This window comes from Anser brachyrhynchus (genome assembly GCF_964034855.1).
Source record: "Anser brachyrhynchus genome assembly, chromosome: 5".
In the NCBI taxonomy this organism is placed as follows: Eukaryota; Metazoa; Chordata; class Aves; order Anseriformes; family Anatidae; genus Anser; species Anser brachyrhynchus.
The window spans coordinates 62,249,238-62,262,227 of record NC_137699.1 but is presented as its reverse complement, the minus strand read 5'-3'; the positions used below and the strand labels follow the sequence as shown (position 1 = coordinate 62,262,227).

The 12,990-nt window shown below is 48.5% G+C and overlaps 1 protein-coding gene across 9 annotated transcripts in view; it reads left to right on the top strand.

Moving 5' to 3' along the window:
- Positions 1-12,990, top strand: part of FBXO34 (F-box protein 34) — a 37,585-nt gene that overhangs the window by 20,636 nt on the left and 3,959 nt on the right. For 6 of the 9 annotated variants that reach the window (XM_080593804.1, XM_080593802.1, XM_080593806.1 and 3 more), the window contains one exon: positions 5,914-6,113. In XM_080593804.1, coding sequence (XP_080449930.1) covers positions 6,037-6,113 — 77 coding nt within the window. In that variant the 5' untranslated portion in view covers positions 5,914-6,036. Of the gene's footprint in view, positions 1-3,361; positions 3,456-5,913; positions 6,114-9,915; positions 11,500-12,990 lie in introns of all 9 variants that reach the window. The other 3 variants (XM_080593803.1, XM_080593808.1, XM_080593810.1) reach the window with 2 other exon arrangements.

The following is a 12,990-nucleotide window of genomic DNA, read 5'->3' as shown; positions in this document are numbered from 1 at the left end:
ATCGCTAACGAACTATTACTGGCTAACCAGTGAGTAATTACTGTCAGGCAGGCCGTGTGATGGTCTGTTTGGTAGTTATTGCAGCAAGACCGAATCTAGCCGGGTGTGTGCCAAAATGAGTCAAGTGAACCTCCCCGGCCAGGGTCCCTGGCATCCAAAAGCAAAACAGGGTGATGAAATTGCTGTTGACAATCCTAATCTGCAACGTCATTGTTCTAGTAATCGGGATCTTCTTGAGCAAACTAACGCTGTGTTCTTGAGAAGGATGGGAGTCTGCTTTCTGGTTTTATCCGTCTCTGGAGTGGGACAGGTTGCTCTCTGCTGGTATCCCAGTTGATCTAGTCTGTTTGGATTTCTCTGTCTGGTGTTTGTCCTAAAACTCCCCATTTAACGTCATTTCTGCATCTTTCAGTCATTTCGAGCGTTCCCTGCACGTACATGAGCAATCCAGGGAGACTTGAGCCTTATAAAACCAGGGCACAACGTCTCCGGAGCGCTGGGAGTGCTCGCCTACTATTTTTGGAACCAGCTCTATTGCTTCTATAATAGGAAGGCTTCTGGAAGCTTTCTCCTTCCCCTCGCCCCAAGAAAGTAGCCTTTCAGCCGAGCTTCCATTAATTCACAATCTGCATAGCAAAACAAATCTGGTTTTACATGCTAAATAATTCAGACGGGGCTCACGCATCACGCGGCCCCGAATGCAGGGCATGGCAGCCTTTCCCCGGACCCTGCAACCCAGGGGCCCGGCAGCTGCAGCCCTGCTGGGGGACGTTCGGCCACCCCCTGCTTACCATTCGGGGCACGCCACACGCTCTGCGGTGACGGCAAGTGCCAAAGGAGGTGGCAGCTATCGAGAAAGCGGAGTAACGTGGGATCTCTGGGTGTTTTGTCACCAGCACCGCAGCAGCGCTGGCACGCAACGGGTTCCCTGGTTTTGTTTTCCTCTTGGATCAAGCAGAACAAATCTAATGAGCCAGTTCTCAGCTTCCCCCCCTCCCCGGTTGAGCAACAGATGATGTCCTTAACCGAATTCGGCAGGACAGCTGAAGCCTTTCAGGAATAGTTGAGCAAGGGAAACATTTTGTTGTCGTCTCCAGTACTGAAGTACAGGGTCAGCAAGGGGCAGCAGAGCTTAGCTTTTCCTTTTCTTCCCTTTTGAGATTTTCCTTTCGAGGGGAAAGGGGACGACGTTATCGTTCCAATACTCACCACACCTAAAGGGGAGAAAACGCGAGAGCTACAAATTGGAAACCTTTCGTTCTTTATTGACCTGGTCTTGGAGGGGAAGACAGGCTCTCCCTGTAGTGCTACGTTAGGACAAGCACTTCGTATGCTTATTGCTCTGGTAGGTAGTGATGTCTGGTGATGGCGAGCAGTCAGATGTTGCTTTGGAGCCCAGGCACTTGTTCCCCTCTCCCAAAACGCTCTATTTTACTTTAAAAACTTTATTTCCATTGATTGGAAAGAATATAGAAACCCTTTTGTGGCGGACGCTTCTCCCAGCATGATTCAAGGTGTGGATTTGATATGGTTGAACCCAGCCTCAGCTGCTGAGAACCTCATCCTGCTGCGCTGTGCCGGTGCCTGCTGGGCTCAGGGAGCCTGCCTCTCGGGGTTAATTTTCTCCTCGTTTAGCCCCTTGAGCTGCTTCAGATGGAAATGGGACAGTCCTGACACGAGGGAGGGCATGAAAGCGTTGGGAGGAAGAGGAGGGCGAGACCCCGGTGCGGCAGGAGTTAGGGTGAGCGAAATGGCTGTGAGGCCGTGCTGTATTCCCCAGCGCCCTGCCCAAGTTCAAATACGGGTGGGAATCTCCACATTTTGGTTAAATAACCGCTCGTTCTGGTGTAATCCGGGGAAAGGAATATGGGCAGGAGCTTGGAGGAGGGCTGGGCTGAATTTGGTGGGGAATAGACCCGAGGGCAGAGGTACTGAGAGCCTGCCGCTTGGGCTGCTCTGGCTTTTAGTAAGGGGAAGCAGTGGCAGCAGCAGGTTTTAGCGCGCAAATAGACGCAGGAGGCTGCGCCTGTTGAGCCCCCGTGGCAGCTTCGTGGCGCTGAGATCAGATAACCTCGGGTCCGTGCGGAGCCGCGGCTTTTGGCCATCGAGCAGGAAGCTGAGCACGAGGCTTCGGGAGGCAGACGCGGCGGTGGCGGCTCCTGCAGCTCTCTGCTGACGGCGAACGGCCGGTCTGCGGAGTCCGACAGGACACAGAGAATCTCATCTGGCTGCAGGTGTTAATTAACCTGTCTCGTGACGGTTCTGAGGTGGATGCAGTGCCTTTAGGAAATACCCCGTTTCATTTGAGGGTCGGTTTCCAGCTGCAGGTGGATGGAAACGCAAATGTGAGTTCACTGTAAAGCTCTTAAGGCAGTTTTAGCTAAAACATGCTTGTTTTCTCTTTGCTTGAAACCGTTCTGTTAGCTAAATAAAATCCAGCTGATGAACTTGGTGTTAAAAAGTCGTTCTTTAAAGTGCTTACAATAGGTCGGTATTACCGTGCCTTTCTCTTTAGCTGTTTTTTAATGTGGTTTTCTCCAAGCCCCCTTGTTCTTTTCAGACTTCTGCTGTGGGGTTGGGTTTCGGTGGTGTGTTTTTTTACCCCTTCCACTTTTTGCTCCGTTTTTAGCTTGCAGTGAACCAGTCTGGGAAACAAACTGGTTGAATAAGCTGCAAGAGTGGTTCTTCCTGCCCCTGCTGGAACAGCAACACTTCGGTTTGAAGTAAAATAAAACACAGCATTGAATCCACCCTGCGAAATCCTAAATCCTTGCTGTATTTGACTAGAAAGTGAAAGGGTTTGGATGCAGGGGCTGCCACGGGCTGTTTGGTAATGGCCAAACATAGCTGTGTGTTACCAGGCCTCAGCACTGGTTCAGTCCCTTCCAGTGACTGTATTTCAGTATTAATTCATCTGAGTTTCCCTCTGAAATACCTGCCTTTGCTTTCTTCTGCATCCTGGCTGGGGTGGAGGGCTCAGCCCTCGGTCCCACACCACTGGAGGGCATCCCAAAGCTGCTCCATGTCTGGGGGCATCCCAAAGCTGCTCCCTGTCCGCTCAGGCGGGCAGAGGCTGTTCCGCTTCTACCAGCAGCGGGATTTCTGCTCCTCAACCACTGCCTGCTTCCTAGACAGCAAATATTCTGAAAGGATGAGCCCATCCTTTGAGGCCGTTCCGTGAATCGCTGTCCGTCGCCGCGCGAGCGTGATGCTGCCCGCTGCCAAAATCCCAGTCCTTCCCACATCTTAGGCAGAAAGGCATATGTCTGGGGGTGGCTTCAGGAACGGAGAGCCACAAGATTAGGCTCTTATTTTCCTCTTCTGCTCTGCTCCTCTGTGCATCTGCATTTCGATTTTTCAGGCTGCGCCCAACTCTGCAAAACTAAGGAGACGACTGAAGCGCCTCCTGCTAAGGATCGGCCTCGGTTCGGAAACGCTGTGGTAGTTAAAAGGCAGTAAGTATCTCTGCGCTAGCTTGGATGCTGTTGCTTTTTTTTATTTTTTATTTTTTTTTAATTTTTATTCACAGGCACAGCTTTTTGCTGCTCACACAGTAGGAATTTGTCAGAAGATGGCTGGCATTAATAGCCCATTTCAGCTCTTGCCTGCAGACCAGCAGCTAGAGGAGGGGGGGGGAAAAAGCGTGCTTTGTGTGGAGCTGTGCTTGTGCTGCAGTGCCCGGGTGAATCTTCCTGTGTCTGTTTTGTCAGCTTCTGCTTGCCTGTAGTAGGTGCTGGTCCTTCCTTAAACGCGTGACGTCCTGCAGCGTGATGCCGGTGCTCGGACTGAGCTCGTGGCTGCCCAAACCCGAACGAGTTTGGTGGTTTTGCTTCTCAAACTTTGCTGCAAATGAGATCTTTGTTTGCCTTTTTTTTTTTTTTCTGGCTTTTTATCGCTTATTTTTCAGTTTTTCTTTTTTCATTCTGATCTGCAAACGGATAGGACTGAGACAAAACATCTGATGTTCTTAGCCAGGAATACGTTGGGAGCTTCTAGCTAGTTTGAAAGTGCCTGGCATTCCCGGAGTGGTATGGCTGCGTTTATTTGGGTGTGGATGTAATAATGTTTCTGTGATACAGTTCCTGCTGAGTCTGAAATGCTAGTGTCAGTAAAGCCAGAAGGAGAAGCCAGACAAAAGCTTGGATAAAAGTCAGGATTTTGGTGCCTCTTCCTGGTGGTGCATGGGAAAGTAATGATTTTGTGTTTAACTTTGGGTTTTTCATAAAGTTCTGTTAGTAAACATATATTTTACAGCCTACAAAACATCCCAAATGCCTGATTTTTGTGCCTAGGTTTCATTCTTGCAGGTCGGTTCCTGTTTTAGGCTCTGGGCAGCCTAACAAAGGTGGTGTTTAACTGCAAAGCTTTGAGTTTTGATGTCAGCCTGACATCTTGTCCTCCTGAATTCGTGGAGCAGGGGGCGCGCACTCGTCCTCCAGCTCTGCCAGGGCAACACCTCGGTCTGCTCGGCTCCTTTGCGTTGCGTAGAGCTCAGCAGAGACTCCTTCACAAAGACTGGAATGTGTTTATACAATATTTTATGTATTATTTTAGGCTCCCGCTTGCTCAAACATAGGCAAATGATTAACCTCTCGTTCCCCATCGCTAGAGGAATTGTGAAACTGCGTTAGCAGGCAGAAGGTCGGCTGGATATAAACCAATTTCTGTGCTCCTGCTGGGAAAGTCATCCGTAACCACTTTCTCAGCACGTGTGGCTAACAAGTTGGAGAAGGTTTCCCAGGCCAGGAGTGCTTAGTGGCAGCGCTGAGCTGTAAACCACAAGGGCCAGGCAGTAACCGAGCCGTGCACAGGTAGGTGCTCTCCTGCAGGGCAGATTTTTCTCGGGCAGATGTTGCTAAAAGGGGAGACGTGAGAGGCTCCGTCTCTGTCTCTCTGCCAGGCCGTGTCGTGGAGATGCTGCTGCAGGAGTGGGCAGCAGTAAGAGCACTGGGCAAAGCTGCTGAAAAGGAGAACCACCTGCTGCCATAAATCCCAAATACTGTGGGGTCAGAGCTCTGCAGTTAGCATCTTCAAGTGGCGTTCCTTTATTTTGGCATCGTTGCGCATGGCCCTCCGGAGGGAAGGAAGCAAGCAATCTTTAGAACAATTTACTGGCGACTCAGGCTTGAATATTTGAGTTTTTCCAGGGCTCTTGTGCTGTGTCACTTGTTCCTTTTGTGTTCCAACGTGTTGCTTGTTGTTCTTTCACCGTCAAAGGACGTTACAGTGCCGGTAATACTGGCGGTGCCAAGGACAAGGCGTAGAAGGCGGCAACCTCGTGCGAACGAGAGATACTGCAGCACAGTGGTGTTCTGGTGAAATCGGCCGTCTTATCTGCGTGTGATGCAAAGACAGGGCAGCCTCCGCGAGCTTTGGAGGCTGCATGGCGGCATGTTTTTTTGTCCCCTGTGAAATCCGCCACGCTGTTGTGATGAGGACGGTAACGTAACTCCTGGCAAGCGGCAAATCGTACCGCCGGCAGCAGTTGCCCTTCCAAAGCCTGGTGCTGTGCTAACAAGCAGGAAGATCTTGACATCTCCTGTTTGCATAGAACTGGGAAGGCAGCATGTCCCGTGGGAGGCGCCCAGGTGGGGCTGCAGTCGCATATAAGGGGAAGGAAGCACTCTGTGTGCAGGCAGGTGGTGTTGGGGGCGTTCAACCCCAGCTGCAATAACAGCGTGATGTTAAGTATAAGATGTTTAAGTTCTTTTAGATTTATATATGTGGATGTGTGTGTATTTATATGTCTATAAATGTGTGTGCACATATATATATATGTAGTATACATATATATATTTATATTTTATATCTCCCCCACACCTCCTTGGGAAAGGGTCCTTGTCCTGGACATCTGCGCCTCAAATCGCCGCTGTCCTCAAACCCAGTCTTCTTATTTCTCTCTCGTTTCTTCAGTTCCTAGGTGGGAGAGACACGGTGAGGCTCTGTGCGGGGCAAGGAGCGCCGATGAGGGGGCCTTGCATGTGAACCAGGATGGACTGGCTGTGACGGCGTGCCTTAGCTGGAGAGGTAGTTACGATGAAGAGTTCCTGCAGAGCTGGCCTCCACAGGGAACCGCTGAATTCCTCTTCTTCCACCTTCCATCAAGTCAAACGGTACGAAGAGACCAGCTGGTCCGCCTATAATTAAATATTTAGTACCAATTTGGCCTTCTGCTTACTTTCTTGCTGTCTTGTGTGTCACTTAGTTGGTCTCAGTTCTTACTTTCGGATACTCTTTAAGTGAGATGTTGTAATGGCCTAAGGGCAGAAGTGTTTTTTTGACACTTTTATTTGATGATGACAACTACAGACTAACTACAGCTGGTACGGTGCTTGGTTTGTACTTGATATTTTCTAGCAACAGCTGTAAGTTAATTTGGGAATATGGCTTTGAAGTAAAACTCAATTGGAGGATGGCCTGTCCTGGTAGGCTTTAACACATGAAGTCAGCTTAAAGCAAGTCGAAACACTGGCGATCGTTGTTGTGGTTTGTCTTACTAAGGAGTAAGTAACTGGATTAGTTTAAGCTTAAATTTTGTATCGCTCACTCTCCTGTGTCTCTTATTCAGAAGAAGTGCACGATTGATTTCAAACACTTGTGCTTATGTGACAATTAAGTGAACGCCTCTCACTGTGTCTCATTATAGGAACACCGTACAGAACAACTTGTGCTTGCTTATGCAAATGCAAGAACGTGCGAGTTTGTTTGAGTTCAGGCTACTTGGAGGAAAAAAAAAAGCATTTTTTTGAAACCAAGACTCTTCAACTTCCTCAATCTGGAGGAAGAGAGCCAAATTTCTCATTTCCAGAATTTGTGTGGTTTTAAAGTAAACTTTAACCTTTGTTCCTTGTGGTTATGTAGACAACATATACTTGCTATGTTAGTCTCACAGTAATTTAGTGCTGGAAAAGACTGCCTGGGTAGCCCAGCTCCTCGCTTTCCCAAGCAGTCTCATAATCCCTTTTGTAAACTTAGAAGTCCAGCCTAAAAACAATTACACCTCTTCTTCTCTCCTCCCATAGATGAGGCTGTTACCGAAGATGACAGTTCTAACTGTGCAGTTGCAATCCTTCTTTTGATTCCCAGGCTGAACATTCATGCCAGCTTACAGATTTGTTTGACCTTGCGTTGTCATTTTATTTTATTTTTTTTACATAAGGACCGCTTATTTTCAGTGATTTATCTCTTTTGCTGTATTCAGGGAAATGCAGCAGTATTCCCTCACGTGTGGTTTTGCAGCACAAAATGACCCCAATGGTTTCAAGGAGCTTACTGAATAGTGACTGCTGCTGTTCTCAGCCTGGGTGAGTCTCCTCTGAGTCACGGCAAAAGCTGTGTGCTGAACTCCAGAGGAGACCTTGTAGGAGGGCTTTGAAGCGATGCCTTGAATGTATCACAGATCTGCCTCGGTGCCGTAGCTGCGTCTATGGTAGCTAACGCATCGCTCTCGGTAACTCCAACACATCTTGGAGTTCTGCAGCTTTCTGCTGCATCGCCGTCTGTACCTCCGGATTCTGCCTCGCTGCTATTTCTGGGAGCTTTGTGCCTCCTCGGTGTTGGTAATGCCTTTCATTTCTGCCAGAGCACCTGTAGTGTTCTTGCTGAGGTCACTTGTAACAAACCCAAATCGTTCCCCAGGCTGATTCCTGAGGCATGGCTTTGGTTTCCAGGCTGGTATTTTATTATTCAGCGTCACCTGGGACTGTCTGCTGTTAAACCAGCTTCTTCGTCTGTTTTACCTTTTCTTGTCAATCTGTTTTAACCAGTAAATCTCCTCGTGCCCCCGCAAGTCTGTATCAGTAAACCACAGTACGTGGCATTTTTAAAGATAGATCTTTTCTGGAGAACCTTCAGGTTAGTCTTGCACATTGAACTCTTCCTTCCCCCCCCCTGTTTATCTGTGGCTTTGTAATCCTCTTTTCTTGCAGAGCACCTTTTTGTATCGAAGTCAGCCTAGCAGGCCTGGAGGTGCTGAGATCTCTCTCCCTTCTCTTTCTCCCCTGCAGCACCACCTGCGATGTGCCGCATGTTTTATTAACGCTGAACGTTGCCTTTCAAGAGGTTTATAAATCTTCTTGCCCTGCAGTTTATGGATCTGTTTTGGAATCTCAAATTGAAAGGAGCCATTCCTTGCAATCTATGTGACGCTTTTTAATCTTCCCACCCTGCCACCTCCCAGTGTTCTTGTTCAAATTAACCCCGTGCCTTGTGGCCTGGTGATCATTGTTAGCACCCCCTTGAAAAAAAAAGCAAACTCAAATTTAGTGCTTTGTGCTGTACCTGGAGTACTCTTAATCTCTGCCCTGGCCTTGCTTGCAGCCCTACTTCTCTCCCTAGCCTCTCTCACAAACTGGAGAACCTTTTACTATTTCTTTTTCTGTATGTGTGCAGGGACTAACCCTGCACCAGTTCTTAAGCTTATTCCTAGACTTTTTAGATTTCTTAAGTTTTAACTTTCCAGGTGATACTGACCTGATGATTTGTGGTTGTTTCTTGTATCCTTCTGGGAGAAGGAATGTATTCAAGTGGAGTTTCTTCAGTTCTTACTTGGGATGTGTTCTTTATAATGAAAACACCTTTTGGCTCCTGGAGAATGCCTCCTGGGCTGCTCTGTCTGCAGTGAAATCCTCTATACCGCGGCGTGGCCCCCTTCTTCAACCAGTTCCTTTAGGTCTTGAGTTTCAAAAGAACAAACCGGTGACTTGCCTTCAGATCTACTTTTGCTTATTTTGTCTTCTGAGCTCTGAGTTTCTCACTGATGGCGCAGTCCAAGGTTAATTCCTACAACCTTTCACACGTTCTCGTTGTGTGTGCACAAAAGTGAAGGCTCAATAGCATCCCTTTGTGTTTGTTTGAAGAAATTTGTTGTGCCATCATATCCAGAAAGATCTTGGTCCTGTAGCAGCAGTAAATAAGAGAACAAGTCTTACATCAAGAAAGATAATGTTTCCAGGAGGAAACATGGTTATTTCTGGAGAGTTGGGGAATGTCTGTCTGTGCTGCTCTGATCTGCCTTCAGCAGAAGCCCGAGAAAACCAGCACTTCTTTCCTTACCGTCCTTTTTCCAAATGACTCCATGTGTGTGATTCTTTCTTGTCCTTGTCTGTTGCACCGCAGGCATGCTTTCTATCCCATCATCTGAGCTAAATGTTTTCGGCCCAGCTTTGAGTGACTTTGAACACCAGATCTTTCAGTTGACTTTGTTTCCCTCTGCTTGGTCGTCCCTGTGTCATCTGTAGCATGGTTGGGCAGTAGGGAACGCGGACTTGAGCTTCTTGAGGCTCAACAGAGAATCGGTTCTACATCGCTCACATGATGGTAAGTGCTTTTAGCCGAAGACTGGCGAAGAAATGCCACTTTTTCTTGTCTATAATGTAGAAAGCAGTGGAGTACACCGTGGTTTATGTGAATGTGCTTACTGTGAAGCGTGTTCAAACCTTATCAATGGGTGGGAGCCCTCAAACTTGAGTTGCCTGCGCATCAGGCCGGGCCGTGCAATCTGTCACCCGAAACTTCTTGCTGAAGATGACATTTTTTTGCATGACTCTTATCTCGTGCACGTAGCTATATTTGAGTGTCGTCACCCCACAAGTTATTTGAACGCCTGAAGTGGTTGAACACGCTGTGGGGGACCCAAGGTTAAGAATTGGGCATTTACTTGGCATTTAGCTCATGTGCTGTCTAGGGCCAACCCCGACCCACGTGTGTGCATGCCTTGCTCCTGCTCCCTCCTGCTCCTCCTTGCTTCAGCACTCACATGCCTTCTGTCTACCTGCAAAGCCTGCAGCAATCCTTGCTTCCTCTGGCTGACGCAGGATGCAGTTAGACAGGCACGAGGGGATGCTGAGCAGTTGCTTTAGCATGAAGTTAGTGCCGCAAAGGACTGGGCTTTCTAGAAATGAAATGCTTCCACAGCTGCTGAGGTTGAACCAGCCCTGCTCTGGAGCGCTGAGCTTCCCAACCCGCCTTTTCCCGAGCTTGGACGTTCGCCACGCGCCAGAACAAGCTCCAGTGAGTAGCGGAGCATCGTCCATCCTGGCTGCTACGCTGGGACTTTCCCGCCCCGGCAGAATCCGTGGAATGCCTTTGAAGCAGCTCTCCGTCTGCTCTGCCTGCCCCAGCAGCGCGAAGGGGATGGAAACGGTACTGGAGAGTGAGCCCAGAGGACCCACGGAGCCCTTCCAGAAACAACAAGTGGTTGACCATGGTTGAACTTGCACGCGGTGCTCAGTCCTCCCTAATTGTCGGTTCTGTGCTGAGGAGCTCAGCTTTATGTCAGAAAAATGGGATGCCAGGGAGGAGACGTGCCCTGCCAGAGGTTATGCTTGGGTTTTCATTGTTGTTGGCTTTTTCTTTCTCTTATTTTTTTGGCCGATGCCTCGTGTTAGTATGTCCTGAGGGTTTTTTCAGAGTTGTAGTTGGCACGGCGCGCGCAGTTAGCAATACTAGGAACTCTTGCCTACTGCAGTTAGTGTTTACAGAAAGAAATTCACAGGAAACTTTGGGGTTTTGATGGAAATTTTCGCCTTAATAAAACCTTCCGGTGCTTTGCCCAGAAAACTCAGTGTGAACGTGCTGTTGGAGTGTATCATACTGTGGGTTTTGTTGTTCTTCTTCTTGCTGGCCAGAGGAAACCTTCTGGCTTCATGGGGCACTGTGGGAGCCCAGCCCGAGGAGCAGGATGGGACATGTAGGCTCTCTGTGATCCCAGGAAGCTGGCAAAATGGAGCCTTTTCTACCAGTTTTTCCTCCATCATTGGAGCTTCTACTAAAGGTGATATTTTATTTTTAGGCTGCTGTGAAATTACAAGATATAGAAAGGCAAAAGGATGCAGAAAGATTCTGGTCAACTTGGCGCAGCAGCTTATGGATCTTCCCTTCGGTAGGGAGAGGAGAGGTGTGTGTGCATGTGTAAAGGTGTATATATAAATATATATATATTTTTTTATATTTATATATATATATATATATTTATGGATCAGTCCAGTGTGGGAACCAGCAAGCTGTAGTGAAAATGAGCTGGAGTTACAAGTTGTAAAAACAGCGGTGTCATTCCAGAGCTGTAAGTATCCTGTTTTTCTGCGTGCCTAAGGCGCTGCTGATTAGAAATTAAAACAAAAAAGCCGTGTCCCTTTTATTCCGCTGGCTTAAGGATGGGATAACAGCGCAGAAGGCAGCGCTGCCGGTTGTTTCAGTGCTGATCATTCCTGGCAGAATTATCTCTTATCAGCGATTCAAAACGGCACGTTTGGGACTGAAAAAACCTTTTATGCTTGCTCCGTGAAGTTCTGAAGCGTCGTTGTCTCTAAAGATAAAATTAGCAAGCTTGATAACTTAAAGGGTGGAGGAAAGCAAACAGAATCGTGCTGAAGTATCAGAGGGAATTGTCAGCGGCTTCACCTTTTAACAACTATTTCTGGTGTTTTAAAATATTTAAAAACTTCACCTGCAGCAGCCACAATTATCTGCTTGCCAGCACTGAAGTGTTGTAGAAACAAGGTAGGCTGGGAGGGGGGGACTGAGCTCTGCTTCACGTTCAAAGCAATTTCTGCCGGGGATCCTTGCTCTAATTCTTGGAGCTAGAAAGGAAACGTGCTGCTGACACGCGGGGACGAAGTTCTGCTTGTTTAGAAGCTCCAACTTTTTAATGTTTGCAGCAAGGAGTGTGAGTGTTGGTGGGGGTGAGGGTTCTTTTTTTTTTCCGAGCAACGCTTTCCGGTAAGGTTTGTATACCAAAATCCCTTTTCAGGCAGCAGGGAAGAGAGTTCCCATTGTAAAACTTGGAGGCAAGCGGCACTGCCACTCAGCTGGTCAGGTGGAGGCAGCAGCCCTCCTTCTGCAGCTGTCTGAAGCTGTTAAATGTAGGTTTTCTTTAAATCTGGAGCCATTAAAACGCTGCAACGAACGCGGAATTCAAATGAGGCAATTACCCTGGCAATAAAATTTCTGACTAAGGCAGAATTTTGTTATGTAAATCGTAACTTCTAAACCTTAAATGGTGTTGTTGGCCTAGCCAGAGACTAACTGAAACGCAGGAGGAAATAGAACCTGAAACGAGCGATCCGTAGTAGGTGAGGCATAGCTCTACCCTTTGTCTTTCTCCATAGACCAGAAATAGCTTTGAGCAGCTGAACCAACTTTGCAGGCTAAACATGTCCTCTGAGCATGTTGGGGTAACCAGTTTAGTCCTGTTCCCGTTCATGTAACACCTTGATCTCACCTTCATCTGCAGCTCCTCTTAATGAAGGGTGCTGAGCTGATTTGTAATGCCGGATTCCTGAGAATGGCTCCAAGTAAAGCCTTTTTAACCCAGATTTGGGCTCATCTTTCAAACGCCCTGGCACGAGAACTCAGGAATGAAATCCGATCTTCCCTTCCTAGCTCCTGGGGTCTCGACGCGGAGGGCTGCGCGTTTAACCGTGCTCACCTCCTTTTCCCAGGGAGCTGCGGTGAGCTGCCACCGGAGCTTTTTTCCGTCTGGGAGTTTTTCCACCTGGGAAGCACCTCTCTGAGGATGGCGAAGGGCGGGCTGCAGGCCCGGCTCTGCAGCAGCTGCTTGCAGGGATTCAGCTGCCGCTCTCGGGGCTGGGCTCTGACCCAGGCACATCGGTGGCCTGACCCCGATCAGCCCTGAAGTGCAGCAGAGATGACGCAGACCCTACGGAAAACCAGGCTCCAGCAAACTCATGGCGGCCTCGAGTTCCCGTTCTCTCTTACCCATCCGGTTCAGCACCCTGAAGCTCCAGTTCTAGGGCGTCATTTCAGTTTTTAGCATCCAACTGAGAAGGAAAATAGCTCCGTTGCGTTTTGCAGAGGAGCCTAAATTGGGAAGTGCCCCAATTCCATCAGGAGGCACGGGCAGGGAACGAAGGCAGGGACCGGGTAGGTGCACCCACGGTGACGGGAGCTCTTTTGTCCCTGTAGCTGCAGTGAAGGTGGCTTTGGTGCTCTCAGCTTGCAGGGAAGAGGTGATCTGCCTGTAAAATCAGG